This window comes from Eleutherodactylus coqui, chromosome 3, assembly GCF_035609145.1.
Source record: "Eleutherodactylus coqui strain aEleCoq1 chromosome 3, aEleCoq1.hap1, whole genome shotgun sequence".
Lineage (NCBI taxonomy): Eukaryota > Metazoa > Chordata > Amphibia > Anura > Eleutherodactylidae > Eleutherodactylus > Eleutherodactylus coqui.
Genome location: NC_089839.1, coordinates 35,932,036 through 35,958,253, shown reverse-complemented (window position 1 = coordinate 35,958,253; position 26,218 = coordinate 35,932,036). Strand labels below are relative to the sequence as shown.

Here is a 26,218-nt window from a genome sequence, read left to right as displayed (position 1 = left end):
ACGTCACGGTGTACACAGGAAGAGGTGTTGGCTGCGGCCGGGATTCATCATGTCTGAGTGACTCGGAGCTCCGGCGGCCGCTCTGATCAGTGCGGAGCGGGGAGAAGGTAATGTGTGCTGCTGGGAGGAGGAGGAGGAGGAGGCGGCGGCGGCCATTGTGTGCAGCTGTGTGGGACTGGCGCCATCCGCAGCCTCATACAGGGAGATACAAGCGGCGCCGCAGCAACCAATCAGAGTGCAGCTCTCATCATTCAGCCCTCACTGGGGAAATGAGAGCTGCGCTCTGATTGGTTGCTGTGGCTCTCTGGTCCTCCGTACTGATTGGAGGCTGAGTACTGCTTGGCGCCGCTTGTATGCGGTATGATGTGCAGCATTGGGGCGCATTGACTCATGTGACATGCGGAGCCGCCTGCAGAAGCCATCTTCACATCCTCGTGTAATGCGATGCAAAGTAAGAGCTCCGCATTCACATGCGCCATTTTTTATCTTTTATCCGTGCGAGTTTTGTCCAATTCCGAGATGGAGAGAACTGGGAAAGAATGGGTTAATTATCACACACGATTATTCTCTCGGACCAATAGTTTGAGCAATTGCTGCTGTCGCGCATCTTTTTAACAGGCGGCCTCTCGTAAGTGCATCGCCACTGGTCACTTTGCATCACCTGACTAGCGGCGCTGCGCTCAGTACCGGCTACCGGGCAAAGGACTGCGCTAGGGACTTCCGAAAAATTTTCCACCGTGGATGTTCTGCAGCATTTCCGCCCCGTGTAAACGAATTGTGTTGCGAATTAAATTTTTTTTGTTTGTTTTCATCCGATTTTCGAACTGACTTAAAGCAAACCTGCCCGTGTGATTACCGCTGCGGCAAACACTCCACAAAATGTCTGTGGCGACGTGCGACGCATGTAGGACCCACGAAAAAGGAGACCTGCGTGCGCAGTCCGTTCACTGGGACTCATTGGTGGTGATATAACGTGCACCAAAGGCGTGAATACTTTTGGCGCGGTTGGCAGCTTACGTATTTTGGCCATAATATAAACTGGGGTTCCTTTTGTGCAGAAGGCTATCGTTCCGTGTAAACGCGGCCCGCGACGGAACGGCGAACAATAATTTGTTTGCTTATCATTCGCCTTCAGATTCTGGGTTTCATAATTCTGCGTTTTCACTTACTGTCGCGTTGCGCGATTTTACCGTCCGTGTGACGGCGCCCTTAGGGCGTTCCTACAGCGGCGCCAGGAACACTAAGAGCATTAATTGCCGGGCTGCAGCGGCTCTTACAGGTTGAGCCTTGGCAGCTATCAGGAAAACGCGGTGGCCTCCGCCGCTAGCGCTAATTCCGCTTTTACGGCTCTTTCACTCGGGTCTATTCTTGTCCGTATTTCCGATGCGTAACGTTTTGCTGCGTGTGATTGTGATATCGCGTCTTAAGCCATTAACGCAACATTGTAAAGTACTTCAGAGTGTAAATACCCCACCCCCACCCCCCGATGGCGCCGCGCACCCTGATGTCACGTATTTTTTACGGACGTAATGCAGACAGCGTCGATCACCATTGCTTTCCGTTTTTTTGGGTTTTTTTGCCACGTAGTTTTCCCGTGCGTGCGTGCGGGGGGGGGGGGGTCAGCAGTGGGGAGCGCTAGAACAATGAAGAGTCCCTGCGGGGATTCCCTTCATTGTTCTGGTGGCTGAGGGGTCTTGGGGTGCGGCCTCAAGGCTCTACAAGATGCCGCAGCCAGCCGTATTGACTCACAGCGAATCGCTGTGGCTCGGTTGCGGCCATTCTTCATGCGATTTACCGCACCGATAACCACGCTGTTTTAGCGCGACTATCGGAACGTTAAACTGACGCTCGTGTGAAAGGGGCTTTAAGGTCCGATCCGTCTTTGGAGAAGAGAAACTGAAATAAAATGGGCCAAAAAAAAATCTTTTTTTTTTCCCCCTCCAGTGATTTTAACAGAATTTCATAAAAACAGGTTCGTTTTGCATCCGCTCAGTCGGGTTTATGTTTTGTTTGTTTGTTTTTAACTGAAAAATAATGCTGCGCTCTGCGCTATTTTTCCCATCCCAAAAAAAAATGAACTGGAAGCCTTGAAATCAGTGGGGGAAAAAAGATGTTTTTTTTTCCGTTTTATTTCAGTTTCTCCCCTCCAAAACCGGAGCCGAGAGACCCTGACCGGAGCCGAACGCCGCTGTGCCGGCAGCCTAATGTCCCTGACCTTCCCTAATACACCGTCTTGTACCATAATGTGGCGTAGCGATACTATGTTGCTACATTCTGTGGATACAAGGTCTATGATTAGCTACATCGTGTAGACATGGAGGATCCGGTTACCTCTAGGATAGTGACACGAGGGCGTCCGGACTCCATTGAATCAGCTGAAGGCTCACATTGGCCGTGGATCTTGTATCTCGGGAGAGAATAAAGCCGCTACGGGACGTCTCTGACAACAGAAGGAGCGGGCAGGTGAAATCCAAGCTGATCCTCGTGCCCCCCAACATCTGGCATCAGGCGGCCGCCATTCACATTGGGTTAGATGATTGTCGAAATCAGCAGCTTCATGTAATCTGTATCCCGAAGGTGTTCGCTACGAGGAATGATTCCTCCAGCCATCCCAACAGTCTATTAGATCGGCATCTTCAAGGTTCAAAGGGTTTTTTCCCCTTAAAGGGGTTCTGTCATTAAAAACAAAAAATTTTATACTTACCTATTGCTCCCCAGGCAGCCTGCTTACCTCTTCTTCTTATCCCAAATCTTCTCCTGGAGCCGCTTGTCAATTCGGTCACGTGACCTCCAGCACCCGATTTTCTTCCATCCGGTCAAAAAGCGTACACTGCCTACCTTCGGCTTCCTTCAGGTCAATGTACGCATACGTCACTAGTGACGTGTGCGTACATTGTCTTGTGAGGAAGCGCGGAATGAAGGTGGCCGCGCGAGACAACGGCACGACTGCGCACGCGCGAGACAGCGGCACACGACTGCGCATGCGCGAGTCTGCGGCGCGCTCGCCTGGGAGCACTTTACACGTGCACACTCTCTGCCAATAGAAATGTATCCCTGACACTGTTGTCAGGCAGAATACATTTCTATTAGCCAATGGAAATGCAAGCTTCTGCTGCCTCTCGGCCAATAGAAATGTATCCCTGACACTGTTGTCAGGCAGAGTATATTTCTATTAGCCAATGGAAATGCAAGCTTCTGCAGATAAGCATATATATATTTTATTTATATAAATATATATATATATATAAAAGTATATATATAAAAAAGCATATATGTGTGTGCATATATATATGTGTGTGTGTGCATATATGTGTATATATATATGTGTATATATGCATATATATATGCATATGCATATATATATATATATGCACACACATATATGCTTTTTTATATATATATATATATATTTAAAAATAAAAGTATATATATATAAAAAGCATATATGCATATATATATATATATATATACTATCTGTATCTGTCTACCCGTCTGTGTCTATCCGTCTGTATTTATCCGTCTATCCGTCTGTATTTATCCGTCTACATTTATCTCTCTATGCATCTGTATTTATCCATTTATCCGTCTGCGTCTGCCCGTCTATCCATCCGCGTCTATTCATCTATATGTTTATGTGTATATACACACATATATCTATCTAGCTTTATTTGTCTGTGTGTGTGTATATGGCGGTTTCAGGCGAATGTAATTTTCTTCCCTTATGCGGCCATGATTGTCACGGCCGTATATTGGGACAAAACTAAGCCTATGATTACTGTGGTTTCTCTCTCGTTAATACTTGACCGAGAAAATATAGGACCTCCCCTATGAATACTATGTGCGTGAAAGATCAGGCGGCCGCCGTATTCCCACCATTTATTTTGTTTCTTACAGTTGCTCCTACAGCGGTGTGTGTGTTTGTATATGTATGTATGTATGTATGTGTATATATATGATACACACATACGCACATCACAAGGCATTGTTCTTACAAGGCGCACTGCACTGGCAGACACACTCGCATATTTGCCATGCGAGATATTGGTTTGAGTTTCTCGTGCTGATATAGTGCTCACTTGTGTAAAATCAGCCACAGAGAATGAATTTAACATCACCAAAGACATAAAGCTATACATTGCCCTCTATTGTCAGCATGCTGTTATCCTGACCCCCAAGTGTCAATGCATAATGCATCCCAAGTGGCAGCGTGCCCACCCATATCACATCTTGTATCCAAGCTAGAGGCGATACAACAGGGTCCTAGAACGTCCATGCCCGTCCGTTTCGCATTTTGAATCCAAGCTAGAGGTAGTACAACAGGGTACTAGAGCCTCCATGTCCACCCGTATCACATCTTGTATCTAAGCTAGAGGCGGTACAACAGGGTACTAGAGCCTTCATGCCTGCCTGTATCACATCTTGTATCCAAGCTAGAGGTGGTACAACGGGATACTAGAGCCTCCATGCCTGCCTGTATCACATCTTGTATCCAAGCTAGAGGTGGTACAACGGGATACTAGAGCCACCATGCCCGCCTGTATCACATCTTGTATCCAAGCTAGAGGTAGTAAACAGGGTACTAGAGTATCCATGCCCGCCCATATCACATCTTGTATCCAAGCTAGAGGCGGCCCAACAGGGTACTAGAGCCTCCATGCTCCCCGTATCACATCTTGTATCTAAGCTACAGGCGGTACAACAGGGTCCTAGAGCCTCCATGCTCCCTGTATCACATCTTGTATCTAAGCTACAGGTGGTACAACAGGGTACTAGAGCCTCCATGCCCCCCGTATCACATCTTGTATCTAAGCTACAGGTGGTACAACAGGGTACTAGAGCCTGCATGCCCGCCTATATCACATCTTGTATCCAAGCTAGAGGCGGTACAACAGGACATACATATATACATACAATAGGACCAGCTTTACACAGATGTAAGTGCAGTTGCGCACACTTTTGTGCACTTTTTTGTCTCTCTGAGGGCAGCCGCACATGGGTGTAAGCGTGGAACGTACATGTCCTATGCAGTGTGTAGATATATTACTATACATATTATATGTGTGTGTGTGTATGTATGTGTGTGTGTATATATATATATATATATATATATATATATATATATACACATACATACATACATACATATATCTATACACACACACATCTTGATACATATACGCATAGATAAATGTATATATACATACACTCATACAATACATTGCATGGGGAATATTCCTGTTTTTACCATGTGGAGTGACTGCTATGAGTGACTGCTATGAGTGACTGCTATGAGTGACTGCTATGAGTGACTGCTATGAGTGACTGCTATGAGTGACTGCTATGAGTGACTGCTATGAGTGACTGCTATGAGTGGCTACAGTGAGTGGCTACTGTGAGATTGCAGGGAAGATCTGGAGGCCCTTGGGAAACTCTGGGTGTTCAGAGACCCAGGGAGAAACACTAGCAGATTTTGGTAGACTGCAGGCAGGACTATTCACTGCACTGGATGGGCGGAAGTAGCTTTGTGAGGGCGGAAGTGGTCAGCACAGCAAGGGGTGCTGGGAGATGACCTCCTAGCAGGAGGGGCTGAAGATGTAAACAGAGCATGGAGGTGAAAAATGGAGCCTAGGTAAGTACTACTTCTGAAAAAAACGTTTTATATGTGTTATTTACCACAGGTTGTGCCAGCGGGGCAAATTTACTGGAGAAAAAAAATACAGATTGTAATGACAGAACCCCTTTAAAGGCTTTGCTTTTAATTCCCAGTCATTGTAACAAGGCTTGTATAAAAAGTCTGACTTTGACCTGAAGGAATGCTGCCTTCCAATAGGTGGCACTGTGGAGGATTTATTCCATCTCCTTTATTTGCATATTTCCCCTTAAAGGGAACCTTCATTACATTAAATTCATGTTATTGTGCTCAAATGTGATGGACCGGGCAGTCCCGGTGCTCCGTTCCTGCGTTGTGTCCCAGTGCAGTTGCCGCTGCACACAACGTGACTCTCTTCATCCGGCTGTGCTCATGTTCTGCAATAAAGATGAATGGGGGAGCGCGATGCGCACAGCCAGCTGAAAAGAGTCACATTGTGTCCTTGCGGCAACTTCACTGGGACACGGCGCAGGAACGGAGCACCCGCTGAGTATGGACACCGCTCACCGCCTCTCCATTCCCTCATGTTTGAGCCTCATAATGTAGCTTACGGGCTCAAACGTGGCGATAGGTTCCTTTTAGAGTGCCTTCACACTTCCGATAAAATCACGTGATGCGAGAGTGAGTGCAAACGCAGAATTAGGAAAGTCAGGACAGTGAACTACTGGCAGAAGGCTAGGCTTGCTACACACCGCCTCCCTTCATAGATTCTCTTTTGCCCAACGCTCTGGCCATGTAAAGGGGCCCACACATGTCGTCTACTTGGACGGAGCGAGCGCCGATGACCTGCCCCTCGTCAGTCAGTAGTCGTTGGCACGGCCAGGTTCTCTTCCTCTGTAGAAGGACCATTAGGAGGTATTTACACGATGCACTCTTATCACAGTTTTTGTGAAAATTGAGTCAAACGCTGCAGTGTGATGGCGCTGTGTGAACGCACCCTTGTAGTTGACCATTGGGCTATGTTCTCCCTGCCTCCATGTAAGATGCACTGACCTGGGGTAAGACTCCTGAGGGCTGTGAGGGTTCAGTAAGTCATGTTTGGCTTGCTGTCATGGTTGTCGTGTTACAACTTGTCTGGCGAGGACACGGATAGCTGGATGACCTCCTGTAGAGCGGGCTGCGCCTCCTCTAGTTCCTTCTGGCACGTACTTCTGCATTCCCTTGTGTTGCGGTTACACATTGTTCTGTAAAAGGTTTATCTCTCGGTCTCGTAAAGGCGCCCCCTGTCTGTCTGCCCGCATAGAAGGGGCTTCCATTCCGGGGTTACCTAGCCCAGCAGTGCGTTCCTTTGAAGCCAGATTTCCATATCCTTTCTTGAGTTTCCAGGAAGAATAACAGAGGAACGTTTCAATGCGAAGTTCTAAGAAAAGGTAATCCTAAATTGTTGCTTTATGTGTAAAACAGGAATTGGAATAACCAAGGAGAGTTGACAGAATCCCTTTAACCCCTTAAGGACCAGACACTTTTCTTCAGCAACCAGAATTACTTTTGCTGCGTTTTTCCCCCTCCCCTGTAACGTATAGGGCTATTTTTATATATATATATCTATTTCGCTAACTTTTTTTTTTCCATTTGCATTAGGGATAAAAAGGTTAGAAAAAAAATTTATTTCAATGTATGCTAGAATAAAGTATGGGAACGGGTTCCTCGCTCTTGTTTTGGACATTTTGATATATAATTTGTATAGTTTTAGATTATGGTGACGGTTTTGGTTGGCATCGGCAGTCGGTCAATTTATATATATGTAGGTGTAAAATATATCTAATGTGTATATATTCTTATTTTATTCTGTAACTTTTTTTGTAACAGTTTTTTCTATTTTTTCCTTTACCGCCTATGTCTCCCATGGCGTCATATAAAACCTCTCGGGGTTGTTCACATTTTATTAAATGCCACACTTTTCCACTGTGGCATCCATAGGAGCCCCAGTTACAGGAGAAAGCGTCCTCTGTGGTGACAGTAGTCACTAACAGAGCTGATCAGGGTCTGCTAGGACCCTGCAGCTCTGCTGTGGCAGGGGACACCCGGCGGTCACATGCTCGCCAGGTTGAGTAGCGGAAGTGACACTTGAGCACTATGTAGTCTGGAAAGGAGAAGGAAAAGGGGTTAAAAACGGCGTCTGCTGCCTCCTTCGAGGACCCGTCCTTCTCCTTGCCAGATGTCAGGAGCTTTAATCCTGCGCTATATTTTACTATCAGCTGAGATTAAAGCCCAGGGTCAAGCACCGTAAATTTACAGTGCTTGGTCCTTCAAGGGTAAAAGGAGTTTTCATGGAGTAAGACATCCTTGGCACAGGTAGCGCGGGTCAACAGTGAAAATGATTTTCGTTTAAATAGTTAATTTTTTATTTTAAATGGAATCAACTTAAAAAAAAAAGTTGATTCCATTTAAAACTCCTAGTTGGCTCTCTGTTCCGAGATGCAGCCCATTTAAAGGGATTCTGTCACCAGCATTATGCACACTAGACTGGCTATGTGCAAATCGGCCCACACTGAGTATTGGAGGGGGACCGCTCAAGCCCTAAATCACACTGTCCTGTGCGCCCCTCCAGCATTTCGGCGCCTAGACCCTTGCCGCTTACATCAATGCAAGAAGCGATGAAATCCCGTGCTTGCACTGTGCATCTCTATGAGACACCCGGAAGCGGACATGTGCCCTCCGGTCAACTTAAAGCTTCCTGCACACTTCTATGAGACAGTCTTCAGCTACCGGAAATGAGTGAATATAACTGAGGGGTCACAGCACTTAGGTGAGAGCCCCTCATTCTAATGATCAGTGGGACCCCCCACTGATCAATACTTTTGACATGCCAATCAGGTGATCGTCGGGGATCCCAAGAGGTGGACCCTCACTGATCAACTATTGATCACCTATCTTGAGAATAGGTTATTGATAGTTTTAGTCCCGGAAAACCCCTTTAACCACTTAATGACGCGGCCCCTTTTTCTTTTTCCATTTTCGTCCCCCCCCCCCCCCCCCCTTCCAAAAGAATCATAACTCCTTTATTTATCCATCAACGTCGCTGTATGGGGGCTTGTTTTTGCAGGACGAGTTTTAGTTTTCAATGTTGCTATTTAATGTACCATATAATGTACTGAAAAACCTTTAAGAAATTCTAAGTGGAGTAAAATGAAAAAAACCCGACATTTCGCCATATTTTAGTGCGTCTTGTTTCTACGGCGCACAAACGGCAACAAAGGCGACATGATAACTTTATTCTATGGGTCAGTGTGATTACTACGATAGCAAACTTGTATTTTTTTTTTTCCCAAAGACATTTAATTTTTTTCAATTATTTTCTGCGGTCATTTTGTGCGCGCAATAACTTTTTTATTTTTTCGTCGACGTATTTCAGCGAGGGCTCATTTTTTGCGAGATGTCCTGTAGTTTCTGATAGTACCAATTTTGGAATACATACGACTTTTTGATTGCTTTTTATTGCATTTTTTCTGGGAGACAGGGTAACTAAAAAAGTGCATTTCTGGCGTTCTTTATTTTTTTTTTCGGACGACGTTCACCGCGTGGGAAAAATAATGCACTACTTTGATAGATCAGACTTTTACGGACGCGGCGATATCACATACATATTTTTATTTTATGATTTAGATTTTTTAATAATAGATATGGCAAAAGGGGGGCGATTTGAACTTTTATAACTTTTTTTTACAATTAAAAAAACTTTATTGATTTTTTTTTTTTTTTCCTTGACTTTTAAGTCTACCTCGGGGACTACAACCAGCGATGCTTTGATCGCTCCTGCAGTATGACATAATGCTATAGCATTACGTCATACTGCCATTTAACAGGCATCCTATCAAGCCACCCCACGGTGATGGCTTGATAGGCAATCTGGTAAGGCAGCCCTGGGGCCTTTCAGAAGGCCCCTGGCTGCCATGACACCTGCACGGCTCCCCCGATCTCACTGCGGGGGGACCGTACAGGACCCCCAAACATAGTTCGTGGGATTTAAATGCCGCTGTCAGAATCGACAGCGGCATTTTAATGGTTAATAGCTGCGATCGGCTATTAAAATGGTTAATAGCCCCGCAACCGCTCTTCATACATACCCCGCCGCTCCATGACGTACCTATACGTCGTGGAGCGGGAAGGGGTTAAACACCCATCAGTTGCCCCCTTTGGCTGCAACATGTCCCTCAAATTCCACTTGACTTGTCTATTATCTGGACATCTTCCCTCCCAAGTGCGGCTCAGTGACAGAGTAATTGTCTCTACCAGCGCACTTCAGTTCTGGAACAAAGATGTCCGGGGAGCTGGAACGTGTTGCTATATTGGCCGGCTACTGTTGGACATTAAAGGGGTATTCCCATCTCGGCAATTCCTGGCTGAAACGAGAAACCTCATGTTGGTTTCCCAGCCACCTTGCTGGGTGTTACGAAAGCAGCCGAGCGCGGCATCGTTACGTTGTTTCTGTAATTGCCATTGAAGTGAAACGGCTTAGCACCGTGCGCTACGTTGTTGGGGTGACACGGGAGTGCCGCCAACATCACTGTACGCTGTTTCCACAACTCCCAGCCATTCCAATGGAAGTTATGGAAACTTCCTAAGGTTGACGCAGAACCCCTTCTGTCTATCGGCTGAATGCCTCCTGCTTATCACTAAGGTTCGTGAGGATTGGATCTCCAACGATCCTCAAAATCTCTCTTCTGCAAAACTCCTCTAAGGCTACCTTCACATCTGTGATGGGGATTCCAATTATCTGCTCTATTCGGGGAGCAGCAGAGGGGCATCCCCCAGCTGACCGTATCTGTCTTATGATAGAACCAAACAGCACAGACAGGACCCCATTGACAATAATGGGGATCCGTTCAGTTTCTGCTTAACTGCCCAGCGTTTTACCGGATGGAAAATGGCTGCACGCAACGCTCTTTCTTCTGGTACGGTATACCGGATTTGCGACGGAGGTTCCAACATAGATGTGAAGGCAGCCCAACTCTCCTACATATACAAGTGATTATCTGTTCCAGCAAGTGTTTAACTTTCATCTTCTCTTTCCAGAGGGAGATTTTACAGATTGAGGAAAATGGATTCCTGTAGAGAGAAGTTCTTCTCCACGAACGCATTAAATCATTCGGACCTCTACGGCCCAGACCAGAAGCATTCAGGAGCCAAGCCTGCAAGGACTATGTCTGATGACAGTGATGATCTTCACCGAGACAGCCCCAGATTGCAGGCTATTTTAGACTCTTCATGCTCAACATGTGATATTTCGGTGCTGCATTCTAAGAATAGGCCACATCCGCAGGCATGTAGATCGTTAAAACCTAATTTTAACAATATGAGTTGTTCCCAGAAGCACTTGAAAAAATCCCAGGCGTACGCCGAACAATATTGGGCCTGTGCAATTCCCGACTCCCCCCCTCCTTGTCCTGACCGAACATCTCCACATTGGGATCCAAACAAAGAGTATCAGGACTTGCTAGATTATACATATCCACTAAATCCAAGGTATTTCATCACTAAAGATGAGGAGGAGGAGGACGAGGTTGACGCCTTTTTGCACGACTCTGGAGTAGACCTTGATAGCTATAATGCTTCTTGTGACAGTAAGGTTGATTCTTTCACCTCCACATATAGAGAAGACCACAAAGCAAAGGCTAGTAGCTACTTGCATGCCAATCATCAGAATTTGCCATTCGCCTTTTCAACACCCCTACTTTCCGGTTATCATAGTTTACAAAACCCACCAGGGTCTTCGAATGTGACTTTGTGTGGTGACTTCTCGCCTTATGCCAGTAGGTCTGATCTTGCCAAGGTTTGCACCTCCAGTCTTTCCTCCAAGAAATATGATGCACTTGATGATAAGTTTTCCAAAGACGAGTCCTCTGGAGATCGTTCTCACAGGTCGGCACGGTTTCTACCATCAACCAGTGTTCTCCCACTCCACAAAGATTTGGACATTGATGAGGAATATCTTTCATTACCACCAACCTTGAAAGAGTTGGAGACCCTGGCTACACACTTGAAGGACCTGTCTTTAATTGTAGGTGACAAAGACCAAGGAACTGGTGCCAAAACGAAAAGCAGAGTCTTCAGTGATGACCAAAGATATATTGACGATGTTTTCAACCATGATGCATCTAAAATAGACAGGTTTTCTTCACTGAGGGACATGCTCGATGGGAGGACGTCATCGGAGGTCTTGGACATTTCTGGATGTGCTTCAGTTAAAGGCAATAATTCTCTGGTTCAACGGATTCAGGTAGAAAGCAATTGTAATCTTGATTCATTTGTTAGTAGTATCAACAGGTTAGGTCAGAAGTGTCTGATTAGTGGGGGTCTGATTGCTAGGACTCACGTTCTTGTGATGGGGGGGTTCTGAGTCTTTCTGTATGAGTGCCACTTCATTATTCTTTAGTGGACTGGTGGAGTATAGTGCTATGGGAATAGGAATAAGCGGAGTGGAAGTGTGTATGGTCAACCGCCAGTCCATTCATGTGGGGAGACTCGGGACCCCTGTTCTCATGATCAGTGGGGATTCTAGCTGTTGAACCCCCACTGATCAGAAACTACCCCCCCACACACACACACACACACACACGCCATCCTATAGATCAGTATAAAATTTGGGTGGGATATCCCCTTTAATGCCTTCCCACCCCATGACTTACATGTGCATTATGGGAGGGAAAAGTTTTCAGCAAAACGCCATATGTGTGCAGCATGTAGGTGGCGTGGATTCAGGAGCTGAGCCTGCACTGTCCGCAGTGGAAGCCAGCTGTAACTGTTGCAACAGTGGGGATCAATTAACTATTGGTCCTGGCATGCACAGGGTTAACAGCGAGAGGGAGCTCCCTCTTTGACGTCAGCGGCCATCCGATGAGAGATGGTCAATGGATCACCAGGGCAATCAGACGCCAAACAATTCTCAGGGTTTAACATGGCTTATCATAGGCAATAAAATGAATACACTGCAGTACAGAAGTATTGCTGTGTTATTACCAGAACAATCAGAATCCCTTACAGGGACAAAAAAAAGGTAAAGAATTAAAATAAGAAAATTAATTAAAAAACAAACACAAAGTTACAAAATGGTTTTTTGCACTTCTTTCTTAAAAAAAAAATAAAAATAATAATTTGGCATTGCTACTTCCCTGACCACCTGTAAAATAAATTAAACACTTTTTATCCAACTAGGCACTTAAAAAAAAGGCAAAATACACTTTTTTTCCCTCTTCTTTTGGTGGTTCATTTAAAGAAAAATAAAGGTGAATTTAAATTAAAAAAAAATATTATGCACCCATAAGTGGTGCCAATAAAAACTACCCCCCCCCCCCATCCCAAAAAAGTTGCGTTCTTTATTAGCAAACTAGACTGCATCCTTAAGGAGTTTTTCCAGGGTTCCAATATTGATGACCTTTCCTAACTAGCGATCAGAACCCCCACCAATCAGCTGTTTGAATAGGCTGTCGTGCTTGGGTGAGCGCCACAGCCTCTGCCTCAGGCCAATGACATCATGTTCATTTGTCACATGGCCTGAAGGCTACTCCGTCCTATTAAAGTGAAGACGTGAATGAAGGCAAAATTGTGGTCTGAAATGTGTAATCTGTTCTCTGTTGTACACAGACGTTCTGCCAACACCTGGACAAGCTCATCGAATGGTTGTACAGCGTTGTGGACGTAACCGGCAAGTGGACTGCTCCGAAGCCAAACGTAGAGAGCGTTCAACTAGCACTCAGCCTTTACCTGGTAGGAGAACCGACGCCCCCTCCCGGCCATCAGCATTTATTCTGGTGCTGAACACTTTCCAGTATATTGTCGCCATCACCTGTCTGCAACTCTACTACCGTTTCGGTAACATTTTAGATGCACCAAAACTGCCTATTGTTTAAAGGGCCACATCAGTGAAAACCCATTTTTCCATCCCTGCACCCCTCACCTGATTGTCTGTCTCACTCTGGAGGTCTCCTCCTATATATTGCAGTTCCTTGACTGCAGTGTAGTCTCCTGTCTGATGCATATAGAGTTCAGTCTTGATTTTTTTTAGATTTCTCCCTGCTTTCTCTTACTCTGTGCTGTGCTAGTAATCCCTTGATGCATCAGCACAGCATGACCAGCTAGAGCCAGTACCGTCTCTGCCTGCTGGGAGAACAGTGTGATTTATTATTCTCCTCTTTAGGGCTGTTTTTGCACAGGCGAGTACGATAGATATCGTGCTTGCCAACGTGCCTTTTTCACGGAGATGCAAAATGTTTTTGATTTAAAAACCATATCGTATCACTTCTGCGAGATTGCAATCCTCGTGTGTGAAAAGATCGCAAGCGTTTCCTATTGACTTCAATTGGGAACATCGGATGGCCTGCGAGTGCCATGTGACGGCTTTTATAGTCTCTTTGATAACATTGCCCGATGATGCAAGGAAAAAATGGCCTGTGCGAATGAATCCATTCAAAAGAATGGCTCTTATATTTGTGCAAGTTTTATGCGCGTCACACAAGGCTGCAAGAATATCACTCGTATGATTAAGCCCTTACTCTCCTACATAAGCTAAAGACCATAAGTATACAGTTAGGAGCATGGACTGTCATCTCCTTCACTACAATTGTATGCCAGCGGCTGCTAATCACCACCAGTAATAGTAGTAGGAGTCTCTGTCCCCCCTGTGAAGAGCTTGTGGGGTTAAGTATATGCAATGTCATTATATAGAAGGTTTTACTGCAGTAGTGACTCCTGGAGAGAACAGAGAGACAAGTAATTCCTAGGTGATTACAATGAGACTACAAGACCCAAATGGAAGAGATTTGTCAGATAGAAAGGAATAACTAAACAAGGTAATACAAGGTCACCTACATGTACTAGCGGGCTAGTTACATAATGAATTAAAAAGAAAATTCAACGGAGCGGCCCTTTAAGCAGTTTGCCCATTTTGGCCACTATCTTTGGCCACGTCAGAAGGGTCCCCTGATGATAAGCTAGTTACAGGATGTCTCTGCGTGGACCTTCCAGAAGTCACCATAGACAGTAAATCAGTGGTCCATCATGTCTACCCCCCCCCCCCCTCAATTCATTCATTCATCAAGGGGCTTCAGGGTGCACCGTTCCCTGTGGATGGGTGTTTGCGTTTGATGCAGAACCCCTTTTACATCACACTTCTCAGCCGAACCTCCATGATTTGCAGCTGTGTGCGTTTAGTGCTTCCCGGAACAGTCCCATATTGTGTATTCACTATTTCATTTCTCTTTTTCTAGAAGCTGAAGAAAGATGTAGCAGAGCAGCAAGTCCTCGCCAACACCGTTATGAAGGACGGGGAGTCCCTGGTCAGGTGTTTGGCCCTCAATTCCTCAGGTAGGTGCAGTGTCCGATATCATGATACTACACAGAATTACCAAGTACTGCATGACACTGTGATGGGCTGTGAGTTATTGTTATCGGCAACAAAGTGATTTACAAAGCTGACTGCACCGTTCTGGCTCACCTTTTGACCAAAAACTGCCATACATGCCTTTTCACCACATTTATTATGTATTTTTGATACTTTTACACCTGATTTGACAATGCAGGGTGGTTTAAAAATGATGCAATGTGCGTCAAATTGCACAAAATCTTGGCATAAGTTAAGCCGACTGTCACATAGACCTTCCCACGGCACATAACACAGGTGGTTATCTCAGCCACTCAGTCTTGAGCATACCCTCCACCTGCGCCCCTCTCCACCAAAGGCTTAAAGGATTCAAAGCAACAAGGATCTCCGTTTTTAGACTATATTATGAAAAATGCAGTGCTTCCAAAAAAAAGGATTAAAACAGGACAAAATAAAAATGAAGCATAAAAAGTCTCCCAGGATAAGGCCCAGTGCCCACGGACTGATCTGATTTGCAGGGTCCGTGTGTATCACTTATGTGGAAGATCCGCAAATCAAGCCGCCCATAGGGAAGAATAGGCGTCCGCCCATAGGGAAGAATAGGCGTCCGCACATGAATTAAAGCATGCGGATCTGATTTGCAGACCTTTTGGTCCGGAAAACAAATCGCAGCATGTTCCATATCACTGCGGTTCCCACACGTACATCTTTCATTGAAGTCAGTGGAAGCCATCTGATCCATGGCTCATCCACAATTGAATTGTGAACGGGCCGCGAATTCCACGGGAATCAGTTTAAAGAAAGAAAACTGTACTGCGCACGTGAGGCGGGTGCTGGACGGCGCTTCCGCACATAGCAGTGGAGAAAATGGAACACTCAGACAGGTACTCGGTGTTCTCGGCCGTGGGCAGGGTTGGATTCCGCTGCAGGCTTCAGCGTGCAGAATCCGATCCGCCTGTGGACATGAGGCCTTAATGCAGTGGTGGTGGCAGATGTGCTGCTCCGTTCTAATCATTTACATGGGACTGCCAAAGACAGGTGGGTTCAAGCCCTTAGCTGTATCTAGTAATCCCATTGAAATGAATGGAGCAGCCATGCATGTGCTCTGCCAGCAGCCTGTTCAAGCTGCTCCTCACTGCTGCCGGTATGATGAGGATGAGAGGGGGTCGCAGGCATAAGGCCCTTTTACATTTGTTTAACTACACAAGCGCCCTCCCACGGATCAGACTTTATCACCTGTCCTGTGAGTAGGTGAGGAAGTCAGTTATGGAAGAAGTACTTGTATGACTTGCTGTGCCTGGCTTAAATGACAAATTCAGCTCTGCTACATAAGTCATTGTGTAGGTTCTGGGAGGAAAATTGATTAAATGCATAAAATTGCTAAATGCCCAGCAAAATGGTGACCTACCGGGGCGAAAGTAGGTAGAATTAGAACTGCAGCATTTCACCTGCTGGGAGGGTTGCCGCAGTGTCTACGAGGCAGGAACTGTTAAGCCGGCTTTATGCACACACTTGCGCTACGCATTTTTACCGTATTTTATGTGCTGCAACAAAAAACACGCAAATGCGCTCTTTGATTTCAGTGGCTAATTAAAGGGGTTGTCCCGCGCCGAAACGGTTTTTTTTTTTTTCAACACCCCCCCCCCCCCCCCCCCTTCCCCGAGACAACCCCGATGCAGGGGTTAAAAAAGAACACCGCACAGCGCTTACCTCAATCCCTGCGCTCCGGTGACGACTTACTTACCTGCTGAAGATGGCCGCCGGGATCTTCTCCCTCGGTACGAGCGGCCCCATTGAGAAAACAAGAAGACCGGACTGCGCAAGCGCGTCTAATCCGGCGATTAGACGCTGAAAATTAGACGGCTCCATGGAAACGAGGACGCTAGCAACGGAGCAGGTAAGTGAAAAACTTCTGATAACTTCTGTATGGCTCATAATTAATGCACAATGTACATTACAAAGTGCATTAATATGGCCATACAGAAGTGTATAAACCCACTTGCTGCCGCGGGACAACCCCTTTAAGTTTAATATTGGCTAATTGATGTGTAATATTCACCAAATATTCACCAAAATAGGACATGTTGCGTTTTTTTTTTCTTTCCGCAATCGAAATGTACGCGCAACAAACACACATGACCGAACCCATTGAAATCATTGTGCGCTAATTTTGTATGTTTAACACGCAGCGCGAATGCGTTGTGTGAATAAGCCCTTAGTTCATTATTTCTTTGGAGACGTTTCTGTATAGTAACCTTTTTTTGTAACCCCTTAGTTCTGAAGGACACGCTGTCGCTCATTTCCAAACAGTCCGGAGAGCTGGAGAGACACACGGAGCGTCTGTACGCCTCTGTCCTCGAAGCTATGGATACCATCACCGAGGAAAGCTTGGCGAAGAACGGTAACCGAAAACAACAGGTTTCCTTGGAGATGGAGTCAAGTTAGGTAAGAAAGAGGACAGCAGAAGCGGAGGAGGAATGTCGTCTGACACATGCCATGACGGAGGAAACATAGTAACGTGATTCCATCTAGTACACAGATGCTTGGCGCCTAGTACATGACGGGAGAGAACAGTGCTGCATTGTCCTCCCTCATACAGGCTGTGTGCTTGTACGTATCCTGGATACTTCATGGCAGGTACATCCGTGCTGGACGTGTGCAAGGGGACTGAAGGCCCTTCAGCACATTACGATTATCGCCATTAGCGGTTGTTCAAGCTGACTTTTCTCGTTAGCACTCGCTGGCTTCTCGTCCTGTGTGACAGCTCAGCGAGAAGCGGACAAGAAGCCCGCGAGCTGCCGGTAGGACTTTCAGTGTGAAAGCTCTACACGAGTGCTTAGCAGTGACATCAGCACTCATGCAGTCGCTGAAAAGACTGCCGGTCCGTGTAAAAGGGCCTTTACTCCAGCAACCGGCTGAACGTATACAGCTATTTCCAGAATGGCGCGCTGCTCAGATACACCATAACATTATGATCCGTAGAGTCCGATCTCAGAGACCCCTGCTGCTTCTGAGAATAAAGGGGCCACAGTGCTAAACCTAGCTTTATTGTTACAGAGTCCTGGCAGTCGGACCCCGCCAATCAGAAACTGATGGCCTATCCTAGTGATGGAGAAACCTCATTAAAGGGGTATTCCGGGCACAGATTAACATTTTTAAAATCTAATGTACGTCATCCTGTAGAAGTCATTCTGTTAGATTCACTGTACCCAGTCTAGCTACTTGCTTCATTTCCTATCTGTCACGTGACTCTACGCCTAAAAAATGTCTTCCACTTCCTGTGACGTCTTGTCCACATTTCCTACTTCCTCCTCTGTCTGTAGCCTTCAACATCCTGTGAGCATGTAAACATCTTCATCAGCAATTCCAGCAACCTGATTGGTTGCTTGGGGCTGGCTGATTCAACTTGATTGGTTGCTTGGGGCTGGCTGATTCAACTTGATTGGTTGCTTGGGGCTGGCTGATTCAACTTGATTGGTTGCTTGGGGCTGGCTGATTCAACTTGATTGGTTGCTTGGGGCTGGCTGATTCAACTTGATTGGTTGCTTGGGGCTGGCTGATTCAACTTGATTGGTTGCTTGGGGCTGGCTGATTCAACCTGATTGGTTGCTTGGGGCTGGCTGATTCAACCTGATTGGTTGCTTGGGGCTGGCTGATTCAACCTGATTGGTTGCTTGGGGCTGGCTGATTCAACCTGATTGGTTGCTTGGGGCTGGCTGATTCAACCTGATTGGTTGCTTGGGGCTGGCTGATTCAACTTGATTGGTTGCGTGGGGCTGGCTGATTCAACTTGATTGGTTGCGTGGGGCTGGCTGATTCAACCTGATTGGTTGCTTGGGGCTGGCTGATTCAACCTGATTGGTTGCGTGGGGCTGGCTGATTCACAAGTGCTGATGAAGATTTTAATATGCATCCTGCGATGGGAGGACAGGAGCAGAAGTACTGCACTGTGTTGCACATGTGCAGTTCAGAGTGCCGGAAGGTCCTATATCCTGTCTTCAGCTGGCTTTCTCCGGCCCTCTCGGTGAGAGTAAGTTGTAGGACCTGTGAGTGTGGGCGGAGCTACATTGCTGGCCTGGAGATGAGCTCTATGCATGCTGGGAGTTATAGTAACAGACTGTTGATGTGTTTACTCTGGAAGCGGTGCATGTAAATGCAGCTGCAGATCAGCGGCTGTAGCAGATGAAGAGGAGCTTCCGAAGCGGCATATAAAAGGGACAGGTGGCCGCTACTTAGCTGTACCTCCTAGATTTCAGCATTTTCAGATTTTCATTTTTTTGCGCCTGAAACCCCCTTTTAAATAGCAGAACTATTGATGTTACCCACATTTGCCTCCCCCTAGAAGAAAGGATGGAGCAGCCAGTAAATAGGTTTGTATGCGGCTGTACACAACAAGCTAATCGGCTTACCGTAAGCAGATAATTGGTTTGTATGATAGCAGGTTTAATGGCTCCTGTGGAGCTTCTGCACTGGGAGCCGATCCCGAAGTATATGTTTAACGAAGGCCGAAGAGGATGTGTTACAGCGGCATCCTGTCTGCTTAAAAAGGGGCTGGCTTACTTATCAAGATGAGCCTGATCGCAAACCGGCTCCGCTGTTGCAACGGATGCAAAGTGGGTCCATACCATGTGATCTGGGGCTGGAAGTGTAGATTCTGATATCACAGGTTTGGGTACGGATTTTGCATCCCTGCAAACCCCTATTAAAAATAAAATAAATCTTATTTGTATAGCGCCAACTTATTCCGCAGCGCTTTCAGGTTATTTTTTTTTTAAGTTCAAGTCCCCCTATGGGGGCTAATTAAAAAAAGTTTTAAAAAAGGTGTAGATTTTTTTAATTTATGAAAATAAAAAAAATACTAAGTTTAAAAAACAAAAACAATTCCTCCCATTATGTATGTGCTTTTTTTCACATTTCTTGACCTAATGTAATACTTTGCATTTCCTGTTACATATTATTCTGTTAGTCGCTGCCCACTGTTTGTTTGTCCAGATCTTTTTGAATTCTCTCTGTAGAGGGGGATAATTACCTCACATGATCTAGACTACATGCTTCTCTTAATACATCCCAGAATTGTGTTTGCCTTTTTGGCTGCTGCATCACATTGTTGACTCATGTTCAGTCTGTGATCTATTAGTATACCCTAGTCTTTTTCACATGTGCTGCTGCTTAGCCCAATTCCTCCCATTCATTTTTCTTGCCCAGATGTAGGAGTTTGCATTTCTCCTTGTTAAATACCATTCTGTGAGTCACCGCCCACTGTTCAAGCTTTTCTAGATCTTTTTGAATCCTCTCTCTCTTCCCTAGTGTTAGCTGCCGGTGGCAGGCGGAGAGCTGCAGGGGAGATCCCTCTCTCCCCCTGCTGACTGCCGCAACTCACCTGTCACCCGCGCCGGCAGCCGAACCATTTCTTCCGAGCGGGGCGATACTCGCTAAGGACAGTGCTCGATCGAGCAATAGTCCTTAGCGAGTATGCTCGCTCATCTCTAATAAGTATGGTATGAGATACTTTGTCAAATGCTTTACTAAGATCAAGATCTACTATATCCACCGCATTTCCCTGATCAACCCAGTCGGTGATTCTGTCATAGAAGGAAATTAGATTAGTCTGGCATGACTAGTTTGTTACAAACCCATGCTGGCTCTGGTTAATCACTCCATTCTAATCCAAGTACTTGCATACATGCTGTTTAATAATTTGTTCAAAGATCTTTCCTGGTATAGAAGTCAGGCTCACAGGCCTGTAGTTTCCTGGATCCACCTTCTTCCTGTTTTTGAAGATAGGGACAACATTTGCCCTTCTCCAATCTTCTGGGACTTCTCCTGTTCTCCAGGAATTGTCAGATTATGGCAAGTGGTTCAGCAATTACCTCCGCTGCTTCCTTTAGTATCTTAGGATGTATTTCATCTGGATCTGGAGACTTGAATTCACATTTTGTAGATTTACATTACATTGCCTGTAATGGGTTGGTGTGCTGTCTGTGTGCAGTTAGTTGCAAATACAGACAGCATATGAATGTGAAAAAGCTTTTAACTGGCTAACAGTAAAACGAAAATCCTTCCCAAAAATGTCATTTTTTTAACTCTTCTGTGCCGTACTTTCTTGGCTTTATTTCCCCCTTTGTGTTCCAGCGGCCTTTACTTTTTTCCATCACTGTATCTGTATGACACCTTATATTTTGTGGGATGGGTTCTAGTTTTTATAAGAACAAATTTCAGGTACATATGTATTGAATAACTTTTTTTTTTTTTTTTGCTGAGTGGCAGCTGTTTTAAGAGGTTTATTTTTCTTTTAAATTATATTTATGGCATTCACCATGCGGTATAAATGTTAACTTTATTCTACAACTCATTAGGATTATGCCAAATTTATAGTTTTATTATGTTTTTGTATTTTTGCTACTTTGTGTGTCACCACATTCCAGGCGTTTATATTTTTCTGCTGACAGAGGTATAGGAGGGCTTATTGTTTTTTTTTTTTTGCAGGATGACTTGTAGTTTTTTGTTTTTTTATTTATCATTTTGAGAGATGACTTTTTGATTACTTTTTATTCCTATTTTGGAAAAGTAAGAGACATAAAAATTGCTATTTTTAGCTTTTTTTCCTGTAATGTTATTTAGTTTATTTTTTTTTAACAACTTACCCTGCTGGATAAATGTACTATTTTGTTTTTTTTTTTCAATATCAAGCATTATGTAAAGAGCAAAAAAAAAAATCTAAACACCTCTTGATGCCATGGTCAGGAACGACTCTACCATATATAGAGGTAAATGTTATAATGTGTGATTAAATGAGCTTCTCCCTTATTTCCTGAAATAAATTTGACAATTGGGAGAGCAAATATGTTTGCTGATTTAATAAAGGTGGTGATGGGGAGCTGGCCAGGAGAACAAATATGAGAATCACAGATCCCCTCTGCACCCAGACTAAAAAGTGACAGCTGTAAATTCAGTATTACCGACCCCACTTCAAATGGCTTTGAAAAGACACCAAAGCATGCCAGTAGCACCGGAGCTAAAGCTATTTGAACTACAACAAGCTCTGTTAATCCAAAACTTTTAATGCCCTGTTCCTGAAGAATGGACAGCGCTCGTCCTAAACTCTGTGAGTCCCGGGCCGGGCGCAGGTCTATCGTAGTTTTTGAAAAATAATCCAATTATGGAGAATCAGAATAGGGTGGTACCTCTGCAGACAAACCCCTGAAAATGTTACAAATTACTCTCTTTGAAGCCATTTGAATTACATGGAACTATCAGATGTCCCACTTTTGATACTTTTATTGTATGACAGCTCGTATACAGAGATGGAACAATACACGGAACAATAGATAAGATATACAAGCACATTCATTTCATGGGAGTCCCTACTCGAACGTTTACAGTCTAAAGATGGTGGAAAAGGACGAACAATTATGGTAGACAACATGGTTGGGCATGGAGGGTTGCGGACGCTGCTCAAGGTTAACATAATGGCAAGCTCAATGCAACGCCCCCATGAGGACAATTTTTGTTTTTACTATTATGTACAGGCAATACTCAAAAACCTGGGATACTCATGCAAACTGCGCTGGTAAAGTGGGGGTTATGATACAAGGTTTATAAAGTGCCTTTTCAAGCTTATAATGACCTGGGGGGAAAAAAGCGAAGAAGGGTGAGGTCATACAAAGCATTGCTGCGACATGACATGCGCACCAAACTTCTGCAGCCCCGGAAACTTGCAGTGGAATCGAGATGTGCGGCAGATTTTCATTTCATACTTCATTCGCTGCAATGTATGGATGTCATGGCGGAAAATGTGTTGTATGATCCCACCCTAAAGGTCTGTGCCCGCTGCTGTAATTCAGCCTGACCCTCCCCAAAATCGGGAACAGAAGGGTGAAGGAGTGTTGACCACATTACTGTATCAGAGCGGATTTTTCTGTGACCATGCTCTTAAAGGGGATGTAAGACTATAAATGGCTGCATCCTTCTAGAAGTAAGACCATTCTTGTCCAATGCCTAGCTCTACCATCACAGCTTATAGACAAGAATGGCGCTGCTTTTGAATCAAATCAGCCATTTTTCCCCCCAAATATCATAAAAACAATTTAAGGCCAAATCCAGAGCAGTATATTATAGGGGCACATCCATACCCGCCGCTAGATGTGGTTAAGCTTCCAGCATTATCAATCCCCATGGTTAGTTTGGGGCATTAGAAAATCATGGCGGTCTGACTGTGGCTTAAGAATGGAACCACAAAGCGGTGCGATCAGGACAGCTAGCGTGCACAGAGGCGAGGAGGCAGACACACTGGTGGATGTTCTAACTACACATTCAGTAGACTCCGGTCAATTGTTCCCCGTGGATTAACAAAGTACTTACAGTTGCTATATATTACTATTCAGCTGAGGGGTAAAATTACACAGGTTTAAGGGCAGACGCATAAACACCTTCTTCCAGGCGGTATTAACAGCCCCGCGGTGGTTTACACGGCCGTATCGCCGCTCCAGAACCCAGCAGGAGAAAAAGGAAAAGTTTTAGTTCTAGAGCTAATGGGAAAGAAAACCGAAAAGTTTCCAGACTTCAAGAGACGTGGATTGTTGACAGTATTTAGCATTTATCCTCCGACTGATTCGACGACAGTGTTAATTTAGGTAGCCGCTAAGTATTGTGTATGATGGGGGGAGTAGTAGACGACAGAAAGGAAGGAGCCGTTAAGTATTGCATGGTGGGGGAAGTAGTAGTAGTAGACAAAGTAAGGAGCAGCCACGTATTTTGCATGATGCGGGGAGTAGTAACCATATGTTCAGCATAGAAGGGCAAGGAATAAATTGCACAGACTGTTTGAAGGAAAGGGGTATTCTTAGACTTTTTTTTACTATTGGTGACCTTGATGGGCAGTACTTCTACACTTGGAATACCCTTCTATCACTGTAGTAGGCTGGTCAGAGCCACAAATCTAATAGATGGCTTATCTCCCGTTGAAAGCAGGGGGAGCAATGCCTTCCAGCGCCTCGTTGCAAGCAGTCGTAAGTGTAATAGGAGTCATCCCTCCCATTGATTTCAATAGGAGCGAAGCCTTCTAATAAACTTCCAGCTTTGACCTTCGATGACGTCGGGCCGCTGGATGATTAGTTGGGATACAGAGCGGATCAACAATTGTAAAAGTGCTGGAATACCAGTTTAAGGTACCTATTCTAAATCCTCCCTCCACATAAATACTCAATGCTGTGAGGCTCCTGATTACTGAAGTTAGTAGTCATGTTCTAAAGTTAATGTTCACTTTATGCATTTTTAGTATATTTATTGCCGAGTAAAGGGGTTGTCCAGGACAGGCCCTCAACAGCTGATCGGTGGGGGTGCACTATTCACAATCCTCAGCTGTGCAGGCACCACTTCCATTGAAGTGACTGGGAGCTGTGCCGTGCCACTGGAATAGAGACAGCTCTGCCTAGAGTGAGTCATATCAGGAGTAGTGGGCTCCCATCAGTTAGTGAAGACCTATCCTGAGGAATGCATAAGCCATTTATAGTAAGTCTGGAAACCCCTTTAAGTGCTTACATTCTATTACCATGTTCAATATAGGAAGAGTATGCAGGAATCTGCCCCTAGTGGTGGCTGACAGAATTCCGATGACTTCTTAGACTCAACCACATAATCCTGGATGAAGGCTGTAGCATTATTTTGCCCAGGAAAATACTGAAAGCCTCAATTGGTTCCAAGTCTATACATTGGTGGTTTTTTTTTAGCTCCTACAGGCCACCGGCACTGTGGCGGGCTGGACATAGTCAACAGCGGAAGTGTAAGAGCTGGCACCACTGCCATTAAAATCAATGTGAGCGATGCCTCTTCTGCACATCCAACCCTGACTACATCCTTGCCTGCTGCACCAACCATGGGCCAGATGATCAGCAGCAGACTCCTATTATGAAAATAGGGCAGCAATAGTAAAAGCCCAGAATACCCCCTTAACCCAAATAAAAGCCACCGCACACCATTATCTCATTAATCATTTCCATCATCTATATCCTTCCAGATAAAGCATTGAGTGTGGTGCTCGCTGCACACCTGTTCAGGACTGTACCAACATGGAACGGCTCATCCTAGGACTCCGTCCAGCATTACTCATCACCCATGTACAGCGAAGGAGGAAATGCGACTGGTTACAAGCCAAGCTGGCCACCTCCCCATGCTACTCATTGGATGATACAACCGATCATTGGCACAGGACACTTCAGACAAGAACACTTTTCCTTAAAATGATGATCAATCAAGTCACAAGTTTCTCTTTAGGATTTGTGATCCCGTTATGGAAGAGGGTTACAGTGTGGTCAGTGACACTACAAGGTCCTGCCCCAACATATTCATGCGTTTACTCCAAGGCCCCAACACAGGATGTTACTTTTGTATTAATCGCAGTTGTTACAATTTCTATGGATTTTCACACTTTCTCCATTTGTGAATTGTCTTTTTATAGCAGCCATAAAAAGTTGCAGACTTCATACTTAGTGTCATTGTGTATTTTATTGGAGGCGACAGACAGGATGGAAAGGAATGTATAGTTTGGGTTGGAAAAAAAAAAGGTATTTGCACTCAATCATTACAAATGTTCAGTAACGAGACCTCAGTGGAGCGAGTTCTGTCCATAACACATGCTCATCCCATCAGAGGAGAGGCACAGTGCGATACAAGCTGGAGAAGGGAAACAAAAGGTCATCTATTCTAAACTGCACATCGATCAAGTGGGAACTGTAACTTAATGCCTGCAAACATTGCAATAGAGCAGTTCATGGGGACTAACACTCTTTAAAGGGGTTTTCCAGGAATGGAAACCAGCACCGCTCTTATCCATAGTATTGCAGCTCAGCTCCATTGAAGTGAATTGAAGCTGAGCTGCAAAATGAGACAGACAAGGGTGGAGCTGTGTTTGGAAGAAGGCAGCCATGTTTTGCTAACCTTGGACAAGCTCTTAAAAATTTTTTTTAAAAAGCCAACTTTACACCGAGGGGCCAGAACTCCACCAACTAACTGCATTGTACAGCAGGATATTATTTTACCTGGAGTGTGCCTTTAAAAAATGATAAGCACTGAGAAGTAAATGCACTTTTTAAAACCTTGACACACAAGCACAACAAGGCAAAAAAGTTTTGCTCAGTAGCGATCGCAGAGACGCCCACCGATTGCTGTAATGAAATGGCAACTGTACCCCATTAACTGCCATTTCCATAGATTTCATTGCCTGTTGGCTAAAGGCTAGCGCATAGATAGCT

General features: G+C 45.1%; 1 protein-coding gene across 2 annotated transcripts; it reads left to right on the top strand.

Annotated features, from left to right (window-relative positions):
- CEP68 (centrosomal protein 68) lies at window positions 1-25,450 on the top strand. Of its 2 annotated transcripts, none has more exons than XM_066595482.1 (6): window positions 1-107; window positions 10,667-11,870; window positions 13,235-13,357; window positions 14,857-14,953; window positions 17,245-17,414; window positions 24,985-25,450. In XM_066595482.1, exons 2-5 carry the CDS (start codon window positions 10,692-10,694, stop codon window positions 17,412-17,414), a joined length of 1,569 nt encoding a protein of 522 aa, XP_066451579.1. In that variant the 5' UTR covers window positions 1-107; window positions 10,667-10,691; the 3' UTR covers window positions 24,985-25,450. The 2 variants fall into 2 exon arrangements, with proteins under 2 accessions (XP_066451579.1, XP_066451578.1); XM_066595481.1 differs by lacking the exon at window positions 1-107 and adding an exon at window positions 6,771-7,020.
- The last annotated feature ends 768 nt before the right edge of the window (window positions 25,451-26,218 follow it).

Bases quoted from the DNA above. Each gene is read 5' to 3' on its own strand.
- CEP68 (XM_066595481.1), top strand. From the start codon at position 7,001: ATGCGAAGTTCTAAGAAAAG. The intron at 7,021-10,666 runs GTAATCCTAAAT...TTCTCTTTCCAG, and splicing joins ATGCGAAGTTCTAAGAAAAG to AGGGAGATTTTACAGATTGA. The intron at 13,358-14,856 runs GTAGGAGAACCG...CTCTTTTTCTAG, and splicing joins TAGCACTCAGCCTTTACCTG to AAGCTGAAGAAAGATGTAGC.